Below are 26,066 nucleotides of genomic sequence, written 5' to 3' on the forward strand. Positions count from 1 at the left end.
GATAGACTTTTATCCCTGCTGGGGCGTGCACGCACCCTCTTTCTTTCCCTTTGACACACACAGAATATGTCAAAGCATCTCCAGTCTTTTCTCTCTGTATACAGCCCACCCGCAGTTTAGTACAGCCCTGCATGTTCACAGTAAATCACACTGAAGTATCATGTTCAGTATCTTTCTTGTATCTAGATCAACCCACATTGGTCATCAATCACTCCCTTTTATAAATCGCTTGTTGCTTGGACCATTTCTGAGAAATTCAGACCACAGCAGATAGGACACGTCCCATAAGACCTGCAGTACCAAATTCACTTTTTGTTACGCACTAAGCCTTTTTTCTACCTTTGTGTCTATCGGATGAATGTTATTATTGCATTTCAATTTCATCTTTTATCAATTATAAAGTTGCACTATGTACGGTCACTTTTCTGCTCGTCTCTTTACCCATGTTCCACGTTTTTGCATTAAACGTATACATCTCCATGGAAACGAGCTATGGCCGCTCACAGTAACGCTTCATTTTTTTTCACCCATTTTTATTTGACAATAGATATGTTTAATGCCATACTGTGGGACGTGACACATTGCATGTTTTTGTCGTCTCTGGTTTCATTACACTGCTGCATCTTATCAGTTGTTCTCCTGTAAACTGCGCCTCATTACCTCATCTGTTCAGACGAGAATGAATTGCGTCCTTGAGCTTCGGAAACACTTTGTGACCTGCAGCCGGTGTCATCCATACAAACGAGCCCTGAACGGCGTGGTCCAGATGGTGCTCCGTCTCTGCTGTAACCCGCTGCCTCTCCTCACTGACTCTGGATCAGATCCCTCTCTACGGATTTGTCCTTTGTCATGTCCCATAAATAATTCAGCTTTGGCATATAGTTGTACGGTGTAGTCAGAACTATACATTGAAGTTTGTATTACACTTGTAAACAGTGTGCAATACTCTTTATTATGTGCCAAACATTTATGTATTTTCTGTGTTTTGTACTCTCTAAAGGTGGTATGTATGTAGTATGTTGTTTGGACGATATACAACATTTGAATTTTGAGTATATTGTTTGGAATAAAATATGCTGCCAGAGTTGATAACGGATGGTAAACTTCCAAATAAGTTATAAAGTGATATGTCTGCACTTTTGTGGGTGATAAATTTGTCTGATACTTAAACTTCTTAAACTTATACATTTAAAGATATTTATGACCATATTGTCTGAAAAGTGTTATTGAAATACTACGGTATGTAGATCTCATCATCAGTATACTCTACTTAGTACTATGTTGGAATGAATTCTCCTTGAGCATGCAGCCAGTCACATCAGGAAAATATAGTGTATCACTTTATTTCCAGCCTTTGTCGAATATCTTTTGTTGGTACTTGTCATTATGCAAATGTTCACCTGCAGCTTTAGTTCTAAACCTCTGCTGTAGCTGTGTTTCTTGCTCACTTTCTTATGAATTGTGTAAACTCACTAGCTAAATGTCTTTCTGTGAAAGTTTGTGACAGTTTAGCTCTACTTACAGGAAATGGTGTGGGGAGGAGGGAGTAAAAGTGAAAGTAGACTAGACTGCCGCCTCTACAGCGCTACTCAAGGTCGGCGAAATAGAGGGAAGGCAATGCATTATAGATACGCTCGCATTTTTACATTTCACAGATCTACTGGCCTGTTTTTGTGTATCTAAATATATTTTCACATATATGATGTCAACTACAGTTTATGGAGTTCTTGTTAAATGGACTTAGTTTGGATCCTCATCAGTCAGTGACAAAGTATTCACTATATACTGCAATCTCTTGGATAATTAATGTTTTTACGGTGTGATCATACCTTCAATGAGTATCTAGTACTCTAATACAAATTAAGATTGACAAGTCTTCCCTGTGAGTTCTTCTTCTCTGGCCGGGGTTTGTACACGCACTGATTGTGTGGCTGTTGTCGATTTAATCCTCATGTACTCGGGTACTCGAGTCTCCATAATACTCTGACAGTAATCCTATAAACACTAATGGAAGTAACAATGACTTTCTTTGGTGCATTATCAAGTCAACACGTGTTCATAAAGTTACACCCCTAATTGGAATAGAAGTCAAATGTTGATTCAAATCGGTGTTGCATCCCTCCAAACTGGCGCGCTCACATAAAATGAGGATGAGGTGGACGAAGTAATTAATCAGGCTGTAATTGTGGAGGATGACGTCAGAAAATGACCTACTTCTCAAACCGGGATGCTCCCTCCTCGCTGTGGCGTGATGGAGGTGTGCTTTCATTATGCATTTGACATTTGGAAAGAGCTGCAGAAGAGCGCACCCTAATCAAGCCCCATTGAAGCTTCACAATGCAATAAAACGCCTTTACTCACTCTCACAGTCTCTCTCATCATTGTCCATTGTGTCGTTCATCTACCCTTTTCCCCCCTCACTGAATATCAATGCCGCACATCTGCAATTGCCTCTTAGAAGGACGTTTTTCTAAGTCTTGTCTTTTGACTCGCTTCCAACGCACCATTTTTCAGGTCAGTGTCTTTAGCTATGTCCTTGGGGTCTCTCTCCCCTCTCTCCCATCAACACCAACCGTTCGCTCTACATCTGTTTTGCATAGAGCTGAAGACACAAACCCATGCTGTCGGAGGGGGAACGCTGCTGCAGTGTTTGTGCCTGGCAGGAGTCTTCTCTTAAAGCTACAGAGACCAACTGCAATGCTACGTCCTGCTCTAGCACGCTTCCTCCTTTTTTTATCAGTCACTCGTATCATGTCTCAATCTTCGTCATCCGCTCGGTGCACCTACACGCACGCGGTCGCTGCTGCAGTGTTTGTCGGGGTAAAGCCCTAATGCCAGAGCTGAGTGATTCAGATGTGCAGTTCAAATACCGGGGGACTCCTCTTTCTCGCTCGCTCTCCTGCGTTTTGGACGGCTCTAAATTGGGCTCAGGAAACATTAGCGTGAGTCAGTAAGTGTGCTAGTTGTATGATTGTGTGATGGTGTACTCCTGCTAAGGCTGTTTGTTTTTGTGGTGGTACTGTATGTCGTACTGAAAGTCATTGCTGCATTGATGCCGTTCATGAATGAAATTCTTTTGTAAATGGTAATTGTGTTTTATTACTGTTACTGTTATTTTGCCTTTGTCTTCAGATTTTTATTTGCCAGGTAAAACACCTTGGCCTTTTTTATTTTGAGCTATTAAATGAGTTACTTTGTTGAATTAGATTCTTAGACTGTATGGAAGTGGACAGAGCTAGACCGCTAGCCGCCACGTTCATCCAGGTAGGAAGTGAGCCATTTGGCTCACCAAATCAGTTCCTTTGAATCTGGCTTCCATTACTTTTCTACTGAAACATTGCAGCGCATTTCTTTGTAAGTGCTTCTGTCAGCTAACCTGGCTGACGCCAGATTGATCTGTCTCACTCTGAATTCAGCTCTTCACATGAAACAATCTGTGAAGGCTCTCGCTGAAAGCCGTCAGGACGTTTAAGAAATACTTAGAAATACAGCGGAAGAAGCAAAAAAATCTAAATGGTGATAAATCCAGTGTTCAGAAAAGTAGTTCCCTTTCTCATCCACAAATGTACAAAGTGCCATTGTAGTCCTTATTACCTTATTACTCCATAAAATAAGCTGAGGTAGGGCCATCGGCGCTGCCAGGTTTGTTTTGACTTCCACCCAACCACAATGCTGCTCTGTGATTGGTTCCAGTCCCGCCTAATTGCTGATTGGCCCGTTTACTACTGGAGAATACTGCAAAATGATTAATCTTGCTGGCAAGGTTAACTGTCAGCCTTGTCATTCTGGAATTAAAATGTTAATTTTAAAATGCTCTATGTGATCCGGGTGTTTTTTATTTTATTTTGCTACCGTCTTTATATGCTGCCTGTCCAAAAAAAAAACGGGCATCACAGAAAAAAAGTAACTTGCTCCAATATTCTATTGGACCGTACCTTTTATTTTCAGCACACTGTGGCATTGCTTCCATAAGCTTCTGCAATGTAAAAGGATTAATTTCATTCCAGTGTTACAATATTTTTTCAAGATCTTGTATTGATGATCTGAGCGAGTGACCACTGCACAAAGCCTTCTCCAGCTCTGAGAAGACTGACATCTGTAGTACATTAGTCCATGCTTCTCAGATGTTTTCTCTGCTTGATGCCAATGATTTGACGCGTCTCAAACATACTGACATCTTTTCTATGACCACAGGATTTGTCTTTCCACATGGTTGTTTCAGAAATGAGAAGCCACTCACTGCATCAGTTGAGTTTATTTTGACAGGCAGAGTATCAATATATGAACAGGTTTGATTGGCAGCTAGCGTGACACGTTACCAACCGCCCCCGTGGAAACCAGGCACTAGGATTTCCAAATGGAACACGGCCCCACATTAGCCGCTAAAACTGCTAACCGCGTTTGGCTTCAATTGCCTTTGATTAGATTGCCATCATTAGAATGTATTTTGAGCAGTAGTTTCTTTAAATGTTGTCTAATACTAGTTTTGATATACATTCCATTATATATTCTGAAACTGACCATTTGTGACCATATTTTTTTTCCAGACTGTAGAAAAATACAATGTAATAAATAGCTGTATTATATAACTAATTAACAAAGTATTTAACTATTGTCAAACTTGCAAAAATCACAAACATTTTCACACCACTACGTTGGACAAAAAGTTTCCTTGTTCACCCAGTAATTACTCTATTTCGCTGTCAGATGCAGAGCTTAAGAGAACAAGTTTTTGAATCACGTTTCTGATTGTTTCATTGTACTTTCCTTCAGGCTGGTTCGGGGTCTCCCAACATGGCCGCAAACATCCAGGACTTTCAGAGGGTGGAATCAGACCGGCTCAATGAAGTCAAGGGACACCTGGAAATTGCCTTATTGGAGAAGCATTTTCTACGTGAGTATCTTGAGTATAATGTGTTCATATTTTCATGTCCCCGACTAAACGCAAACTGATTAAATGGGAGCTGTATTACTATGGTTTGAATGCGAGTCAATTAATCGAATCATCGCTTCTGCCTTGTTGCCGGTTGTTAGCATAAGCAAGAATTGACAGTCAGAATTGTGTGGCTTTTAATTAATTCCATGTATATAAGTAGCTCTGAAGTTTGTGCATGTGGTGCTGAGGGCTCACTGCAGACCAGCACATTTCTTGGATCTCATAGCAAATGGATAAATCTAAGCCATCTTTTTGACTCTGTACATCTCTTAAAAATGTAATGTGTGTGTCTGTCCGATGGTGAACTTAGGATATTTGTGTGTCAGCTTGAATCTACAAGTCTTGTGATATAGGTCTGCTTCCTGGTTTTGCCAGTGAACTGAGTTTAGTTCCTTGAACCAGGGAAGAATACTGGAGCCACACTGTTGATGAACAGTGATGCTATGAAGCGATCAAAGCCGGTTGTGTTAAATATTTGGCATCTTTCAATGAAGGAAGCAAAGCGGCGCACAGGTAAATATTGATTTAAAAATATATATATATATATATATATATATTTATAGTACTGTGGACACCATTAACAATACCTAAGTGTGGTTTATATATACTTTTGATTCATATGAATATTGTTTTTTTTTTATTAGAACTGTCTGAATACAGAAGTTTATGAACACATACCAAAAAGTAGTACTTAGATGTCATAGCAACATAAATTTGTTTACAATGTTACACAGATTTGACTTGTAAAATTGGCAATTGGACCCTAAACCAGAACAAACTAAAAAGCCATTTTAAACTTAATGCAATTTTTTCTGAGTTTTGTATTAGAACTTAACTGGTTTCCATAGAGAATATCATGTTTTTAGTCCGCAGAACAGATCACAGATAATGATTGACGAGCAAATCCTTGTGCCGTGTTCAGTGCTTTTAGAATGTTTCATGGCGGTGCACTGATGCCTGTTTCATTAATGCAGTGAACAATCTGGGAGTTTTGTTTGGAGTGTTTTGTGAGTGTTTTGACATGTGCTGTCACTTATTCTTACCGTTAAAACACAGAGGGATGTCAAATTAAGCACACTTTAGTTTTGACTTCAGGCATAAGGTCTTATAAAGTGGCTATTGCTTTGACAACAATGGTATCAAAAATATACATTTGGCTTCTTGTTGCATCTTGGTCTTGAACTCTCTTTTCACTCTTTCATATTGCTCTTCTTTGTCCAGTCGTGTTGGTCAAGAGGCAGCACTCTCCATGCTCAACCAAACCTCCTGTATCACCGACCCCCGTGTCCACCCACTGACATGGTGATTGGGACTGGTTGTTCTGTCCCATGCAGCACGTTGCCTGTCTCGTGATGTGTAATGGGCTGTGAAGTTTCCCCTCCCCTCGAGCTCGGTGTGTCTATTAGAGAGTGAGGGAGAGTGTTTGAATGGGAATCCCTCAGGCTATGTCGACTCTTATAGTGGCTGTACATGAGCTCAAGAGGCCCTTGAGAGACCCTGGTTTATGGCCCCAGGTTGTTCTGGCTCCTGTCCTGCAGGTTGCACCCCTCTGAACTCTGTATCATTGCACGGTTCATTTTCAGATCAGTATGTATATAGTTAACACTAACCTGCGTCGTCTATGTATGCGGGCAGGAAATACCAAATGTATTAAAGATAAAGTTCATTGTTCGCATTGTTCAGGTTGAGGGTTAATCATGATTAAGTGCTCATGATCAACCCAATGTGCTGCCATAATGGGCCAACTTGACCCGCATTAGGAAACTAGAAAAAAAAAACGAGTGCGAGAGAGAGGGCGTGCAAACTCTGCACGGGAAGGCCTTGTCGTGTTCATGAATTGTTTCTCTCTGTGAGGCGAGCTCCTTAACCACGACAAAAGCATGTGATGCAGTGAAACGTTTACAGATGTTACCCTCATTGTCAGGATGCTTTGGCAAGAGAATCTACTTGCTCTACATACCTGCATTAAACGTCAAACAAACAAAAAGAATGATTCTTGCCCAAAATAAGCCAACAGATTACAGTGGGGCCACTGGGTTTTGTTGTTCATCACTTTTACAGCAAGCCTTTTTCTTGTAAGTCATTCCAAGCCCGTGGTCACCCGTTTTTCTTCTCCTACTCCATCTTTGGTCTCATCTTCGGTTGTGTCGTAATTGTACTTCGGGGAACAGTGAGGCGTGACAATCCATTAGCACCTAAATGTGGTCTAAGCTCTCTGCCCTACACTGTATAAAATGTAGTCTTTCTGTCTTACTGTCTTACTGGCCTTTGATTTGATGCAGTCTGCTCCTTATGGATTGTATGCATTGTTCATTCTGGACACCATTCTCCACATGATACTTTCTACAGTAGTTGTGACCTACTTTCACTTATTTAAAAAGACCCAGAAACGGAATATGTGCAATCTGATCCAACAAATATGAGATCTACTGCCATCTCAGTCAGTAAAAACATCTGGATTGAAGCTGAAAGTTTGGATGAAGAAATGTGACTACTTATTGTATTAAATGGCATTGATTAGTGCTTCTTATTTATGCTCTAGAAATTAATGATGAAAACCATTTTTTTTAAAAACATTTTGTTGTTGTTCATAATACACAATAAAATATAATTCAAAATCATTATTGATAAGAGAAAATTCCACATTTTGTGAAAACTCTTCGAACCGCAACGATTGCACAAGCAGATATAAGATCGAACCGCTGTGTAATTATACGCTGTACACAATTGGACACTCATTCAGCTTTTTATAGCAACCCAGACAGGAACTTTCATTATACGCACCGCTTTTGTATACTACACTGTTATCTAATGATCACCCTTAGCAGAACAATGGGGCTGTTGTTTGTCAACCCTGGATTTGTGTGTTGTGTAAGCTGGAAACTCAGGAGTATAGGCTGCAAAAGCACTTTCGATAATATGAGGACAAAGGTCATAGTGTGCGTCAGGAAGGAAGAAAGCTTTATGAACTTCCTTAACATAAAAAAGCTGTATCGAATTGTAAATCATGTTCTTAGTGTCATTTATTTTGACATTTTCTTTGACATACAACACTAGCTTTTATATATGTAGTGGCAGAATTTTTTTACAGTAGCAATGTTTGACACAAACATAATTTATTCAGACTTGAGAATCAGTCAGAATTAGTATATGCCACAGATGCTGCTGCTGCTGCTGTTGTTGGCGTACGCAATATAAAGAGATTTATGTTGTGTGGTTTTAACCGTGAATTTGATTACGAGGTACAGTTTTGGTCATCTGTACCTTCCATGTGTCCTAGACTGCGTCCTCAGTGGATGTGGTAAAGGTCACATTGAGCCTGCTTAGTGGTGACTTAAGCCCCTGTCACACTGTGCAGAGCAGAGCAATCACATGAAGTTATTACCTGTCACATTTTGAGGCTCACATCAGCCCTACTCAGCAGCAGCCTGATACATGTGCCTGTGGTTTAAGATGCAGAGTGTGCGGATGGCAGTGGAGGTTAGTGCTCCCTTCACCTACTACTGTTGATTGTTTTCAGTATCAGACACATTATGAAATCCAATTCCCCCATGAGAAAATAAATCAATTGTTGATTAGAACACTGGTTCTCAACCTGGGGGTCATGAAATCCCTTCAGGCCGTCCCCATTTTACATAGAGAAAATTAAGTGGTAAATGTAGTCTTATGTTTTGCCCTTCCTAAGAAATTTATGCAGGCCTAAATCCTGAACATAAATCAAACAGACATAAGGCTACTTTATAATGTTGTGGCAATGCAACCTTCGTTTTCATGGAGGTTGTGAAAACGGCTGTGAACCATTCGTTAAGAACATTGGTTCTCCAACTTTTACATAAGGGCGATATTGACAAAAATGTATATTTTTTTTAGTATCCCAATAATAATACTCAGACTACCGTATATTATGTCAATCCAACAGAAGTGTGTTAAAACATGTCTTTAAACGTATTAGTTGAGGTTTAATTATGGGAAATTTCACAATTTTATTTGAATTTACATTTTTCTTTTTTACTGTAAACAGATATACTTGATAATTAAACAACATTCACAATATTATAAAGTCTATTTGGCTTTATGAGGCTTTATGGTATGAATGAGGGCCAAACATGGTCTAAAATGTGACTAAACCATGGACAAGGTAGTTGTGAATAACACCAAACCAAATATATGTAATAAGAAATAAACCAAAGGAGGACAAAAACTGTGTGTCTATAAATAAAACAAAGATTCTGGCTGCAGTCGCCCCAGGTACCACCAGAGGCAGGCACTGGCCTTAGAGTGAACTGTAGTGCCCCCCTCAAAGCTGGTCAAGCAAATAAATACTGCACTTTTAATTCTGGTTAAAAGTGGCCTGTGATGGATGTGATTAAACGTGATATATATGTTGCCATAGGGAAAACGACAAAATGACTGCATGATATTCAAACACACTGCCAAATGAGGTAACGGCAGTCAATTACACTTATCTTTGGCTCACGATATGGATCTTAATTGTGGAGCCTTTTTAAAATGGACTCAGACACCATAACTTTAGGAGAGGCGAGGAGGCAGGCGGCCAGACAGCATATGAATAATATCTCCATGCTTATGTTCAGCTCCGTTTTACAGCTGTTGTATAGATACCTTTTATGTGAATTCAATACACCACTTCTTAGTATACTACATACTACAATACATCACCTGCCCCTTAGTTGCAGTGTCACAATTTAGATGCCATTGACCGCTACAAACGAACAGTAAATAAATAATTAAATAACTCTATGATTTAATTTGCATTTTTGGAGATGCCCTATTCCAGTAGTTTCCAACCTTTTGGGGGCTGGACTTCCTTGGGGGCTGGACTTCCTTGGGGGCTGGACTTCCTTGGGGGCTGGACTTCCTTGGGGGCTGGACTTCCTTGGGGGCTGGACTTCCTTGGGGGCTGGACTTCCTTGGGGGCTGGACTTCCTTAATAAAGTATAATCTGTCTTGCCCCAGTAAGAGATATTGTGAAAACAGTGCTATGAGTCAAAATGAGACTGCTATGTGCTGCCTGCATCTAATTATGTTGTTTTACTCTCTGCAAACCAGGAAGTGCGCTGTTGGCATGCTAATGTCTGTTAGCTTTGACTTGACGTAAACTCTGCTCTGGCCTCTGAAAGATGTGAAAACCTAGTAAACTTGTAAACTATCTTGCTCTTGATCAGAACTACAAGAGCTTGTGAAATCAGATAGATATATGCTAATAACGACGTCTTTGAAGTCAGTTTTAAGCATTTCCCTTAGCATTGAACAAGGGTTTGAATTTTTCTGTATTATCATGACACTAACATCAACATTTTATTCAAACTAGGGTGAGAATAATGTCTGATTGGAGGAACTCTCAGGCAGAAATGAACTGGAATGAATTTATTATAAATGCACACTGACAAGTACACTGACGAGTTCTTTCCTCTCTGCTTGCTGCTGTTGCCGTTTTCACACTTTGACAGAGGGTGGATCTTACGCCTCCTCTCTATTCTTTGACGTCTTTGGCGGTGCTTCTCTAAATAAGCCGGTCCCATGCTGTAAAGTAAAACAACCATGCTGCTCAGTGCATTGTCTCCACATCGACAGGAGGTGCGGGTCTCCACTTACAGATGGTGTTTGTGGACAAAGCGGATTTTCCCTCGCAATACGCTTGTGATTGGCCTGCTCTGCTATTTTAGAGGCACTTAGAGGTTAATTTGTGACTACATCTCCAGGCAGGGTGCAAAATAAGTCATCACATCCATCCGTGGCTATTGCAGACCACGGATGGATGCGATGACTTATTATCAGAGGAGGGATGAGGGTATATAGTCAATTCTAATGATATTGTCAGTAAGATTTCACAATTTCTAATGTTAGTGTAGCAATTATTGTGAGAATGATTATTAACATCATGACCAAAACAACAAAACAGTACTAAATGTTCTTTCCTCCTTGTTTTTCTTAATACATTACCTCTCCTCAATAAGTGACCTGCATTCACATTTACATTTAGGTTTACTATTTTTAGAAACGGGTGCAGTAAGGGCTTAATTTTGCTTCTAATTTTAATTGGGCTAAACAAAAGACTTATTTTAGTTGTAAAATTGTCATTTTTCTCTAAATTTAATTTGAAAAAGCTTAATTGTTCTCTAAAAACGTCACGATTATGATTATTTTAGTACTGGGTATTGATTAACCTAATCATCTTTACATCCCCAATTGTCAGGTAGATGGCAAGATTGTTATTCAAATCAACATGATACCTGGTCTTCAAGCTGACATTAGGACAAAGACAATTCCCTGTGGCTCCGCTTCAAAACTGAACATTTATTTTAAGCCCGGAAAACATCAAGACCTTTTACTCTGGTCTGGATGAGCACACCTGGTGTCACCCGTGTGTCTGTGTGGGGCCGGTGAAGAGACGCATCTCTTAGCAACAAATGGTGAGGAGGCTGTTGTGTGTCTGTATAGAGATGTGCTCTTCTGTTTATCCTAAAATGTAAATTTAATTAGTAAGAAAAAGTCTCATTCATGATCTACTCCAACACTACAATGATAAGACCATTCTTACACAAGCTAGGAAAAGTTCAAAGTTTGTCCTAATTTGCTTTTTTAATTATCAAATGAGTAACTACTTTCGATTTTAGTCTCAAGTAGATCTGGATGTCTGGATTTTTTAACTTGTATTTGTAAAGCAGATAAACCTTGATGCCCAGCACAGCACTGCGATCCTGTTTCTTAAAAATATAAAGTACGTTGATGAATACAAATGAGTAATTCTATTTGATATTTTATCCCTAAATGCCACTGAATTGACTGTTGCAGCAGCTTTGTAACTGTTCCAAATAATTTAAATTACACATTGATTTGTGTGTCACTGCTTCGTCTTCATTCAATGCCCTTTCATTCATTATACTTTATTGACATGTTATTGCCTCTCTTCCACTTTCTGTACACATTTAAGACACTCTAGAACCAGACCACGGAGCGCAGTAGACAACTGTCCACTTTTAGGACAATTCAGTCATAGACACTAATTGCAGAAGTCATCCCGCTCTCTTTTTTTAGTGTTTTGCTCGTTAATTTGGCTGTTTTTCAGTTTTCTCAGTATCTCTTTTTTTCCTCGTAAGCCGCCATGTTTGTTTTGACACAAACGGACCACGGATTTACTCGCATTAGAAAGAAATCATATGGTCTTATGGTCTAGATTGGACCGTATCCTGTCTCCGTCTCGTGTGGTCTTGGCTTGCCAGGCGGATGCATTTACAGTACTGTAACACACTCGAAGGCAAAGGCGTACATCGCTACGTCGTTCCCCCGAGCGGCCGAGTGGAGCTGAAATGACCTCCGTGGTGGTGCCGTAATGTCCGGTTTAGTGCTGTAGGAAATCACTGGTGACCTAATGTATTCACACTCATTGCTCATCTTAATGTCCCCTTCCTTCCTTTTCCGGTTCATTTGTCTTCTGCTTATTCATATTGGGTTAGGTCGTAACAGGGACATATCCCAGTTACACAGGATGAGAGGGGAAACCCAGCGCAAAAAAGACATGTCCAGATAATGAATGGTTGAAACCTTTGTTGGGATTGGGCAGGATAGAAATTAGGGTTGCCAAATAAATCAATACCCTGATGCTAATGGATACTAAAAAAAGAATAGTAAAAATAATACAAACTAAAGATATGATGATAACGATGATGGAAATAAATAATCACACAAATGGGACAACATTTGCGCTTTCTTGAATAGTTTTAGAATGGTCTTCTTGGTCTATATCAGCACTAATACAACACCACATTGTAATATTAAAGAAAGTACTATTATTTTGAGTTTTAAATTATCAAAATTACAATTATAAACGTGGTATTGAGTGTCTAAATAATTTGAAATTTTAGTATTTATGTATTCATTTTGTCTGTTAATTTTTGGGTCCAATGCAGAGGACAAGACGGATATCCCTACAGGGACATTAAAGTGTACCTTACCTTACTGTCTTTGTAGGTTTAATTGTACTATTGTATCTTGGATGAAGAACTACTCAAACATTCTTTCAGTTTTCACTTTTACGACTGCTTTGATAACTGGCTTAGGTTGGTTTTGGTTAAGTCAGTATTAAGCATTGTTTAATCAGAGGAAATATATTTTTGCAGAGAGTGTCCCTGCTTTTCCCTGCCTGTTGTAGTGTGTTTTTCTCTGTTTGCACCCATTTTGTGAAAATACAAAAAGATTTCTGGGTAAGACTAAGGATGTGTATAAAAGGAACCTGTATGCACAGGTCCCTAGCTTCAAAACAACTCTTCAACATAATAACAAACAACAATACTGTTAGAATTGTCAAAGAGCAAACTATTTAAAGCATCCACTGTTAAACCATAATTTTCTCCTCAGTCCTCATTAGCACAACCTTCTGCTCTGTGTCTCGGTCCGAACGTTTCCATATCTGCTACATTTCTCTGGACAAATTAATTTCCTGTCCACTGCCTCGTTTTCAGAGACTGTGCGAGATTGAGTCATTGTTATGCAGCGTGTGTTTACAGCTGCTGTGAGTAATACCGTCATAATTATCTTTAATAATGCAGAACAGTAAGATGTGGTTTTCTGCTGCGCTTTATGAGACATGCTTCATTTAACGTGTACAAACTGTGGCGCATTTTCTCTCAGTATTTTTTTTCATTTCCCTTCTACGCAGTGTAAGTCTCTACATGACCTGAAAGAGGACGGTCCCCACCCTGACACTCGCTCGATCGATAGTGGAATGAAATGTAGTGCAGCTGCAAAATGCCAGAATAAGCTGTATTATGGATTGTAAATCCTGTAGAGCATCTTTACAACAAAATCTAGCTAATCGTCGTTATTTTTTTCTGGTTTCTGTATTTTTCTGTTTTCTCTATTACAGGCTTTTTTGTTTTTTTACACATACTGCTGACACTAGTATCAATCCTTATTGTAAAAATAATGTTTACTGCAATTTTAGAGTTTTTATTGTTAGACTGTTGACTTATTTTGATAATATAAGTACATAATTAATTTTGCCAATTCATTGCTGATCTTATTTTGACAAACTGTAGGAGGTTATGATATGAACCACCACCGTCTCCATTATCACTGGGAAAGACTGGCATTGATTCCTGTTTTTTTACTGCATTGAAAAGCGAAGAAAAACATGCATTCTTACTGTGTGTGGGCTTGCAACTCCACAAACCCGACTCTTACATGGCCTGCTGGAGCCTCCTCCGGCTTGTTTCCATGTAAATCTGGTTCCTTTAGCTATAATGTTCCACAGTGGGGTATGTTCCAAAGTATGGTCGATTTCCATGTGATAGTGCAGGTGACACGCCACCTCCAGAAGGTTATGTAGTGTTGCTTTAACTTTGGCATAGTATAGAACATAAAACAGAATGTTGTGCCAAATAGGGTTGTAGCCAACTAAAGACATGCCCTAACGATCGATCAGTCGGCAGTGTATCTCAGTAAATATTTCTATGATCTGACCCAAACTAGACTTGCACAACCACAACTGCAAAGGAGTTCATTTATACAGAAAAATAAACTATGAAACAGTGTATTTATACATAAAAATCAAGATTCAACTCATGATTTCCGCCCAAATCTTTAGCCAACTCACTCCAAGCCTCTTCCTTTCTGCCAAGTTCCATATAAATCCACTAAAGGCCGAAAGGTCCCAAATGCTGAAATATGGCAAGCCTATAGTCCGACAGATTTCACCAGTTCAAACTCATCCTTCAGCACGCTCTTTGTGTTTGTCCACGGAGCATTGAGCAGATATCTGTGATGTGATTAAACAGCAGATGTTATCCTGCCTCCTCTCTCAACATCAGATTAGGAGACATTAATTATATAGATTAGTTACAGCAGGTTTATTTCCTCGCTCTAGAGAAGTGATGTTCAGTAAAACACTATTTCTAAAGCGTTTGTTCTAACTTGAGTGGATTTGGCTGTGGCTTTAAAGACATTGTATTTGTCTCTTTGATGTCAGAAACCACTGTATTTTGATGCTTCTCCAGATCGTATTCAGGAGGATCACACATTTTGGGAGTAGAGGTCAGTCCAAACTTGCTGTGAGACAAAAGTGCTAAGCACATTTGAAGTCTTGGCATTATGCTGTCCATTATATGAAAGGAACCACTTGGGTTTCGCTTAATAACTCTAAAATCCGTCATTCTTTATGATTCAGCTTTAAATATGACCTTATCCAACCTGTGTGATGCCTGCACAGACTCAATTTGCTTCTTCCACTTGCTTTGGGCTTTGGAGACTTTTCCCTCATTGGCTTTTTTCCTCATACATTTCATAAATCCAGGCTCCACGCTGCTGTCACAGGATCAGTGCAGAGCTGTAACAATGAAAGACCAATGGGAACCTCTCGCTCTTCGCCGGTCTGCCTCGCTCTGACCCTCTCCAAACTTCACTGAAAGGAGTCATTGTCTCTGGCCCTGTTCAAACAACTCACTCAGTACTTTTCCTCTGAGCTGCTAAATCTTGGCTTGCATAAGTGGAACGTGATCAGCTTTGCTTGCGTATGTAGTGTATTTAGAAGGCATTTTTTTTGTTCCGTTAATGAAGCTGATGAATGACACTAACAATACATGTTGGTCTCAGTGATCAGGAACAAGTCAAACAATTGAATTAATAAGTATATTGGAGTATTTTCATGTTGTAAAATTTAAAAAGAAAGGATTCCATTACTACATTTATTTTCAACTTGTCTCAAAAAGGTTTAAACTTCTCACCCGTTTTCAGTCAAAATTGTAAACGATCAGTCAGGATTTTGATACTAAGGAAAATACTTGATTCTCGATACTGATTTTGATACCACAATGATGCTATAAAAATTCCATATTTCAACTCAAGGTTTTAGAAAATAGACTGACTTTTTCAACACAAACTAATTCTAAATTCTACATTCAACATTGTGGACTTATTTGAAATATGGTCAAGATAATTCTAAAACTGTTCAGTAAATGTCAGTTTGTCCTGTTAAAGGGTTATTTTTCAGTATCAATACTTGTTCAAATGAGTATCTAGTTTTGATACGAGTTAAAATATTGATTAGTATCTGATTTTCTATACATTTGACAACCCTAGTCACAAGTATTACAAAAGGTTGTTGGCTTGTTGAAATGTGGACATATCGTTATATCATTGGACGCTACTTTTTCAATTATTTTTGATCAAATCTATCAATTTCCTTTCCCTTATGGACAGATTTGCATATCGATTCATCATAATGTTATCCTGCCTGGCTCCTAGTATAATATAGAAAAGCAAATCTAAGTGTTTACACCAGGGACTAGTGTATTTTACAGAATGTGCCAAAGTTCCCAAGCCTCAGATTCCTAACCTTCTTAAGTCTGTGGCCCCTGTCCCAGTCCCACCTCTTTGCACCTTTGCGTACCCTTTCATTTTAGTCAGACAAATTTCAATTATTGCGGTACGAACTGAGAAGAGCAACAGTGCTGTCTGTCTTTGGGATACAGTGCAAGATGGATCAGATACTAAATTTAGACTTGTAAACACATTTTGGAAAGTGTGCAAACTATGGCTCAGTTTACGGACATCCCCAAAGCAGCCACTCTACCGTCCCGCTCGTGTAGTGGGGCCTCAGGAACCGGACGACTTCGGCGGCGAGGGATAGAGGACTTCACCTTTGATAGTTTTGAGATGCTTTACAGTGGAACGGTGGACAAGATCAAGAGCCATAAAATGAACCTCAACATCAGTAAGTTACTCTGTCTGTACACGGTCCAGTTTCCAAAAACTTTTTTAACCATGTTTATTGATTATCTGCAAGTACATGTTGTGTTACAGCCTCTAGCTAATCCTGTTTTAGTTTGTCGTAGATAAACAGTTGATTTACGACCACAGTGGACATTCCATTGGTACGGTAACCCTGAGCCTTGAGCTATATTTAGGAGATATAAATATAATTTTAGCCCCTGTTGTCAATGTTGTGATAGAGGCTGTTGAAATGTTACACCTTCTGCAAATTTTGATAGGCAAAATTGTAAATTTTTGTTTTCCTTTTTTCTGTTTTTGGCAGATTGGCCTTAAATCATAGACTCAATTACTATTGAATTGTAGTGTTTCTGTACGGAGGGAATATTGCTGTACTAACTGCCTGGAGTCCAAATAGAATCCCAAATAAATATAGCAACAAACTGCTCAAAATAAATTACAAAAAGTCACATTTTTATCAGTCTTCACATTTGAAACAGTTTTCTGATTTAGGTTCCTTTTATATATTTGTCATCAAATATCTTTATAAGATATTATTATGAGTTTGCATGGAAACAAAATGATCACCCGACAGCCCACATGCAGTGAAAGTGCCATGGCATAATTTATTGGCATGAATGTTTAATTGCTGCAGGCCATTGTATCCGCTTTACCCAGCCTGCTTTGCGCCCGGTGCTGTTATGCATTTGTCTAATAGGTTTACAGCTGGTGCAGGACCTCCTGGCACAGACGGCCCTAAGCAGCTTTGTCCACTGCAACCTTTGGCTGGCCTCAAATGGAACTAGGCACATGATCGTATACTGGAGTATTTGTTTACATCCCACTACCAACATACTGTCATTTAAGAAAGAAATCACATGATGAACAATATGTGGTTCTCAAAGGAAGACGCTTTTGGACAAACTTAAAAATATATCTAAATATATTAAACGGTGGTACATATTTTTCTATTACTTGATGATTTTTTTATTAAAATGTTGAGTTATTATTCAGGTTCAGTTATTTTAACCCTGCTCCTGCATTTTAAGGCCTGTGTAATTGGGCCCAAAAAAAATATGGTGTTTCCGGTAAAAAAATCTAGGTCGGTAGGTCGGATTTCTTATTTTTTTTTTTCCAAATATATTTTAAAATCCTCGCACAGGTTTTGCAGACAGTTTTCTTTTCTCAGAAGTGAGCGCTTCACATTGGTGTGGCCATATTGGTATGCAGATATTGAATAAAATGGTTCTCTACATCTATACTAGTCCAACCACAGGAAAAGAGCCATTAGCAGACAACTTTTTAGTAATTACCGCTCTGTTGCCGCCCCGCATTTTCGCTGACCTCTACGTTCACTACTTTTCTTATTGTTACTTCATGATGTGAGCACTTTTCAACAGTCACGCTAAATAACTTCACCACTGAAACCCCGGGCGTGCATATCACCCATGGATCTATTATATTATCATGGCATGGCTACGGTCTGCACACTACTCAAAAAGAGCATCTGCAAACATAGATCATCTATGCGCCCGTAGGTGACACGAAACCTATGAAAAGTGCAGCGATTTTCCAATCTTACGATCCCCACAGATGATTTTTTTTACATTCTCGAAACGTAAATATGCGATAAAATCCAGATCGGTCGGGTTACCGGAAACACACCATTTTTTTCTTCTTGGCCTTGGTGCTTTGGTCGGACTGCTCTGTAACCTTTCCACCATCTGCTTATCTCCATAGAAATAGTTTTGCATAAAATGTTCCACAATATTGCATTCAACTCTCATGGAGACAAGCAGGCAAGGTCACTACATTAGACTGTAATTGAATACATGGAAAATAGAAATGTTTATTACAGTAATCCCCTGCAGTGGAAAATTCATACAAAGCAATGACCTCTTCATGGAGACGAGCGTGCGACACACCCGCCTCCAGGAAAGTTACGTAGTGCAACTAAGCCTCCAGGGCATTCCGCATCCCGCATTTTTGCCAAATAATTTCATCTTTACTCTAGACCTGGTTCATTCTTATTCAGGTTCATATTTATTCCTAATTATACTGAAAAGTTCAATATTTTAGCAGAACCTTTTCAAAGTTTGAGCGCCACTGCTGTGATAGATTTCTCCAGAAGGCTGCATGGATGGCACGTTCATTAGCCACAGGAAGTCATAATGAATGTTTTATTAGTTTAAATGGGTTTGCATAAAGCATGTAGTGAATTATGAGATTTAGTGAAGAGAAAGGGAGAGTGTGACAGCCAGAAAACTTGTATGCCTTTCCAAGTTTTATGTATTTATCTCATATTTTTTACCATTGCGCTTTGGTGATATAGTTGTTTGTAATGCATTGCTTTCTCATGTCTCCGTGAACTGTCACTTGCCCAGTTTGTGAGTTGAATTTAAATCGTGTTGCTGAAAATGATCGGTTGGGCTTTTCCCCATCTTCTTGTCTGGGGTCCTGTGAATGCTTCCAGGTATTTTCGTGGAAGTCTTTGGGTTTTAATTGTGGTCTCTGCTTAAATATTCATGTGTCCCGTTAGCGACGACAATGGGCTGAGAGGAAATCCTGCTGATGTTGTGGCTTTAGAAAGGGCTGATACCTGATCCGGGCCTGTGATGTGAGCTGACAGAACAGAACCAAGTCAAGGGACAGGTGAAGGTGACGGGGGCAGTAATGTTCTGCGATGAAAAACAATACTTTAACTGTATGAATTTATAGTAGTTAAGAATCATTTTAATTTAAGTCACTTGAATTTAATGAGTTATGTCTCTCTTAACCCTGTGAAGAAAATGGACTGTAGCTAGATGTTAATTAAATGCCCTGATTTTACTATTATTATTAATTCAATCTTCCCACGGAGCAGGTAGTAATTCAAATAATATATAATATAATATATATATATATATAATAGTTCAAATAATTCTGAATGGAATCAAGAATTTTAGAATTTATTCTGAACATTTTCTCCATTGTCCGCCTCATTCACAAAGGAGCATTTTCACGAAAAAATGTCGGTGTTTTTATTTTATTGCAGTTGTGCCCTTGTTCCTTTTTATAGTTTGAAACAGAGCGTGGCTTCTTTTTTTCGTTTTCTTTATTGCACAAAATGTTGAATATTGAAAGTATGACCTTTTTCCAGGCGTGGATCAAAAGGTAGTCATTTTGACACTGTTTTTGAAATCAACTCGACAACAATCCAGAAGTAATTTTCAATGGGCTGCTAAATAATTTGTAGCTTCTCCGTCAAACACCTTTGTCCGAACAGTGACCTTTGACACCGTTTTTACCATCTGACAGAAAAAACAAACAAACATGCCACTGCTTCCTTGGCTTCTGTTCAAAGTGTTTTCAGCGATTTTCCTGTGGGACAAAAGTGAGACCTTGCTATTGTCTAACTATAAATGGAGTCCCTCTTTACATGCTGACCTATATCACAAATTGTTAAGGCTAAGTTTAACTCACTCTTCCTTCTGTGTGTTTGTACAGAGGAAGAGCTGAGGAAACTTCGGGACGAGACCAATGTGGACTCTATACGACAAGAGCTGGACAGAGAGCGGACCAAGAGGCTGGATCTGGAGCAGAAGATGAACGATCTGCTCAAAAACAGGTACGAAACTAAGTCGCACAGGACAATGATGAGAAATGGGACCAATAACAAGGATGCTGTTTTACATTTAGGTTAGAAGTGTGGGTGTTCAGTTATTTATTTATTATAGTAGTTCAAAGCACACTTGCTCCTTGTATTTAAACTTAAGCTATATGCTAATTAATGCCATTTATACCACATCACTTAGCTATTATGCATTTGTTTTATTTTGAATTTCAGAACTGTTCGTGTGGAATTGCCAAGTGTTTTAGTTTTTTTTTTTAGGTAAAAACACACTACTGTCTATGCATTTGTACATTAATATTTGTCATCTCTTCTTGTGAAATGCCTTGAAAGTCATTTATTTTATCTTTGAAATTTGAAAAGCAATAAATTCCCCTCTTCTTACCATTTGCAAACACATTTGATTGAGCGCCTCAGTAATACTATGTTGGAAAGAACAGCTGTAGCAGTTTGCAGCAAATCATTTCGGCACAGATTTTGATGGTTCATGTCAGATGGTGTTTGTGTCCATCTCTTTGCTTTTCCCCGAGCGACTGCGTGAACAAATTTAGGTCTTAGCAGCATGGGACGGGGAGGATTCCCATTGGAGGAGGAGGAGGAGGAGGAGGAGGAGGAGGAGGAGGAGGAGGAGGAGGAGGAGGAGGAGGAGGAGGAGGAGGAGGAGGAGGAGGAGGAGGAGGAGGAGGAGGAGGAGGAGGAGGAGGAGGAGGAGGAGGAGGAGGAGGAGGAGGAGGAGGAGGAGGAGGAGGAGGAGGAGGAGGAGGAGGAGGAGGAGGAGGAGGAGGAGGAGGAGGAGGAGGAGGAGGAGGAGGAGGAGGAGGAGGAGGAGGAGGAGGAGGAGGAGGAGGAGGAGGAGGAGGAGGACTTTAGCTTTCAGCTTTCGCCTGTGTTTTGTACATTAATTGTACATAAATTAAGGTCCCCAGCAAGAAGCTTGCTGCAGCTAACGGGGCCCCTAATAATAAATAAACACAAACAGCTATTGAACTTGGACTTTATTTACTCCTGGTGACGACTTGGTTTAGTTTACCGGTACTCCTGGTTTAACTACTGGTAAATGGGTGCAAGATTAGTCCTGCCACTGTCTCTTCTTACACTTACCGTCTGTTGTTAATAATTTACAGTGCAGGAAATGGCTCACACGTGTGTATCACAGTAGCATGAGGTTGAGTAAATCTGCTGACTTCAACAACCACAGCTCATGATACAGGTCATTCTGTCAAACCAGCCAAAGTCACACTTAATATGACATGAAACCACTTCTGTTTTGGCCCCGTCATGTTTTTTTGTTTTTTCTCCGGGGTTATTTAAAACATGAGGGGTTTTTTTGGGCCAACGATTTTGATTTTGGGGCAAATAAGGTGATGCAAAAACAAATAAGTGGCAACAGAATTAATTATCTTCGAGCACTATTAACGACATTTTACGGTTCAAATTTCCTCAGCCTCGTCACTTTCACTTGTTCCTAATGTGTTTTTCAATCTCCCTCCAGTTGTTAGTTTATGCATTGCGGCAGATCTCCACATATTAACAAGTACTTGTGCTCTGGGGCTGATAATAAAGAGACTTGATTTATCAAACCCTGTCAATGTCTGTTCCCTTTAGGATCGAGGACTCTCCGCCGCAGCTTCCCCGAAAACAACAGTCTCCCGCTAACAATGGCACAGGTGAGATCCCAGAGCAGAGCGTAAAAACAAGAAGCGGAAGACTGAAGAATAGTTAAAGGAGCTGTGTCTGATTTTTACAGTCTTAAAAAACTTGCACCAACATAACTTCCTTGTTCACGGCCAATAAAAACACTTTATAGTTGGATGCAGACAGCACACAACGGTCTTAATACCTGTTATAATACTGTAATATATCTGTACTGAGACAAAACAGATTTAGCTTTATTACATGAACATTGTTTTTTTTGATTTTTCACTGCATTATTATTATTATTTATGTCCATCCATCCATTTTCTACCGCTTGGTCCCTTTCGGGGTCGCGGGTGACTGGAGCCTATCCCAGTGACTTCGGGCCTTAGGCGGGGTACAGTGGGCCAACTTAGGCCCTGGACAGTGGCCAACTTAGAGACATAGACATTACAGACAGTTCACTCTCTCACATTCATTCATTCACTAGGGCCAATTTAGAGTCACCAATTTTGCCTAACACATACATGTCTTTGGACGGTGGGAGGAGCCGGAGAACCCGGAGAGAACCCACGGTAACACGGGGAGAACATGCAGACTCCACCCAGAGAGATCATGTGATGTAGGTCTGGTCCGGGAATCGAACCCATGATCTCCTTCTTGGGAGGCAAGAGCGCTATCCGCCTTTGCCACATTCTCTATTGCTGCTTGTTTAACCAATTGAACCTAATAGAATGTGTTTAGTTTATAGTCTAGTTTGTAGTCCTAAGCTTTTTCAGATTGTTGCTAATGTTGTTGGTAACTTTTAGCGTTGTCGTGCAGAAATTAACCCAAAAAGCGTATTGAAACATTTGAAACATGATTATATTTAGATATTAGCAAATTATACATATTTACAAACCAATAATGTTGCTGTTGATTTGTAAAAAAAAAATCCTATATTAACATGTTCATCTACATTTCTCAGATTTAATTTCAACATCCAAATGAGTTATATTGTGTTTTGAAAAGAACATTTTCACAGTTCTATAATACCTGTATAAGTGAAAGCAAATGAGTTGATTTCTGAGATGTGGTTTTCGCGTCGGAAGCGTCTGGTGCAGTTCTCTGCAGCCATTGTGTTGGAATAAGAGGCTATTATTGGAAAGAGCTCTGCTTGAGTGCTAACAATCTTCCTTTTTTCAAATTACAACTCTTGATAAATGTGAAATGTGATGTTGCTCAAAGTGTTGGTGGAAAGTGCCTTATTGTGACATCTTGGATAGAAGAAGAATCTGTTTTGAGCCGCCTTACGTGTTACAGCGGCGTTACTGCGTTTGTGGTCGTTGTTTGACCTCGTGAGTGAAGTAGCAGAGCCGGAGATAGAGGAATAGAGACACGGCTAATATTAGAAAATGGGCTACAATTGTAGATCGCCTCATCTAGGGCAGACGTGCTGCTTCTCGAAGGTTGGACATGTGTCTTAAAGCAACACCAGGCTCAAAACGCATTAATATCATAGACGTTGTTATAAAGTACACTAAATACAATGTTATTTCTTTTGATGAAGTCTTTTAGATGGATGTAGCATGTAGTGAAGCATAAGATGTACTTTCATTTAATTTTCTCCATATAGTGTTCATCAGTTAGTTCAGTTAGATTGTGTCTGCAAAACCTCAAAATTCTACTTCAGTAAATAGCTAAATTATAACTTGTAAACTGATCTTTCTTGCTAATGAGACCTTGAGTTTCAGAGATTAAGCAGCCTAAAAGGATAATTATCCGAATAACAAATCAAAGTAGCAGAATTAGTGTTTTTGTCCTTTTTGATTTAAATGCAGGTGCAAAAACCACAAGGAAACAAAAGAAATGAACAAAGATGGATAACATAGGTCAGCAATGTATGGTCTATCAAGATGCTGTGTACATGACTACAAACATTGCTGTTGAAATCACTGGTGGAGGATGCCAGAAAGCTCCCTGATGTAACTGTTGTTTGTTGTTTGCTCTTTGCAGCAGAGAAACAGCCCAGAGAAGTGTGGAGCTCGCGGCTACAGAAGTGGCTGTACGAGCGATTTGGGGTTTACCTTGAAGATTTCCGGTTCCAGCAGGAGGAAAGCGCCGTGGAGGCCGAGGAGCCGCTAAGTGCTAAAAGGTGGGTGCGGCTCGAGAAGAACATGAAGTGCATGTCCCGGTCTATCGATTGATGGGCGGTCAAAAGGGAGTACAGTGCAGATGTGCAGAATATAGTCATGGTTACAAGTTACAAGTTTAGTTCATGTCTCATGTCATCATTTTGACTTGTGGTCTTAGTTCAGACTGAAAGAAGGGTTGTTATGGCGCTTTCTACCGTGTCCCTCATGTCCCTCATCAAAAACAAGTCTGAAGTGGTTTTAAGTGTATTTCATGCATGGTTGAGTAATCTTGGATCTCTCCTGGACACTATTGGAAAACTATTTGAATCCCTCTTTGGAGCCCTGCAGACACTTCCTTTACGGTTCATAAAGAAAGTGTCTGCAGCGCTCCAGCTCCCACCTGGCCCCTCGTTTCAGGTATTCTGCTCGAGCTGGAGCGGTTATAGCTACAACAGTTATTTACACTCCTTTTCTTAGTGACCCAAAGTGGCCAGAGTTGTTTCAGTGACAGGCAGAGAATGTGTGCTTTGTTTTTTTATTGTTGGATGATATCTAACTACAACATGGACTCTAAAGAAGGATTCCCTCTTAATAACAAAGAGAAGTCCGGGGAGAGGTCTGCAGCTTTGTTTGTGGTGAGGTACAGCACACAAATAATGACTTTTAAAATGCCCTCCTTTGTGTTTATTTCTTATTATTATTATTACATTTATTTATTTAATTATTTCTTATTGTTGGAGGAGGAGATTCAGCGTGTCTAAACTGGAACCAAACATTTTCACATGTTGTTTTCGACAAATATAGCATTTTCAAACCAATAAAAGGTAACATGGTGATCTATGTGTTAACAATCAATACTCCCTCTTTAATATAGTCAAAATCTGGTCCTGTATTCTATTGTTTTTATACAGGATACATTCTGGTTATAACAATTCTTGTCCTACATTTAATCTTTGTCTTGATTGATTTCCACTTTGTTTAATGTTGTAGGGTTAGTTTGTGTTCTAATAATCCCTAATCTTTCAAATCCTCATGCTTTTTTTGTAATAATATTCTAAAATCAATATTTGAGTCAAAGCTTGGGGCAGACCTTTGGTTAAGAACTGAGGAACTGAAAGGTGGATGCAGCCTTGAAGTACGGTACATGAAATGTGTATTGATGTGAGAGTTCAAACAGGTCTGATTTTTATAGCAGCTACAAAGGCTCCACAGCTCATCAATGAATAATCCAATGATCTGAGGGGCATCAGATAACAAGTCCCAAAATATAACAAATCAATGCCCAATGTACAGAACAGAGCAGACAGTATTAGAATTGAATGTGAGGTTTTTTTTCATTTTCTCCTCTGCTTCTGTGAAATGAGTGATGCTGGAGTTGAAGGCAAGGTTAGGACCATATTCTGTGTTTTATTCCACCAGTCCTAGGTCAAAAGAAAAAGCGCTAGATATATAAATGGACTCTCCTGCTTGACATAACCAGAATAAGATGCCTTTATCATGCATTCTGCAAAGATTTGACAAAATATCAAATGTGGAAAAAAAAATAAAAAAAAATAAATGTAGATTAGACACACAATTGGCTAACACACTGATTTGGCATTACATTAGGTCCACTATCCTCTCCCTGTTTATAAGTGACATTTTGAGGACTTTTCCTGATTCAAGAACAGTTTTTTCTGAAGCCCATTGATAATGATAATATGTTCTGACCAGCTCTAAACAAACACTATTAGCACGACACCTGGACAATACGAGAACAATGTCCACACTTAGCCTGGAATGAACCAGGCCTACGATGTATAGTTCTAGTTTCTTTCCTCTGTGAAATGGTATGAGTCATGCTGGTATTGAAGCCAGAGCTTTCACTGCTGTTTATTGTGCATGTCTCTCTGCGTCTGTTCTGACCTTCAGTTTGTATCCCTCTTCCTCTGCAGGTTGACAGAAAACATGAGGCGACTAAGTAAGTGCACAAATCATTTTTTATGGAATATTCAGTGCAGTGCAAAATATTTAAATTCAGTTTTTAGAGGTTTTAATGCACTTA

The 26,066-nt window shown here is 39.4% G+C and overlaps 1 protein-coding gene across 7 annotated transcripts in view; it reads left to right on the forward strand.

Moving 5' to 3' along the window:
- Positions 1-26,066, forward strand: part of gramd4a (GRAM domain containing 4a) — a 58,408-nt gene that overhangs the window by 15,295 nt on the left and 17,047 nt on the right. For 2 of the 7 annotated variants that reach the window (XM_072454990.1, XM_072454992.1), the window contains exons 3-7: positions 4,774-4,894; positions 20,150-20,270; positions 21,879-21,940; positions 23,904-24,042; positions 25,957-25,982. In XM_072454990.1, coding sequence (XP_072311091.1) covers positions 4,774-4,894; positions 20,150-20,270; positions 21,879-21,940; positions 23,904-24,042; positions 25,957-25,982 — 469 coding nt within the window. Of the gene's footprint in view, positions 1-2,666; positions 2,951-4,773; positions 4,895-16,361; positions 16,668-20,149; positions 20,271-21,878; positions 21,941-23,903; positions 24,043-25,956; positions 25,983-26,066 lie in introns of those variants that run through there. The other 5 variants (XM_072454991.1, XM_072454996.1, XM_072454993.1 and 2 more) reach the window with 4 other exon arrangements.

This window comes from Eucyclogobius newberryi, unplaced genomic scaffold (genome assembly GCF_026437365.1).
Source record: "Eucyclogobius newberryi isolate DKJ021-1_F unplaced genomic scaffold, fEucNew1.0.hap1 SCAF_2, whole genome shotgun sequence".
NCBI classification, from domain to species: Eukaryota; Metazoa; Chordata; class Actinopteri; order Gobiiformes; family Gobiidae; genus Eucyclogobius; species Eucyclogobius newberryi.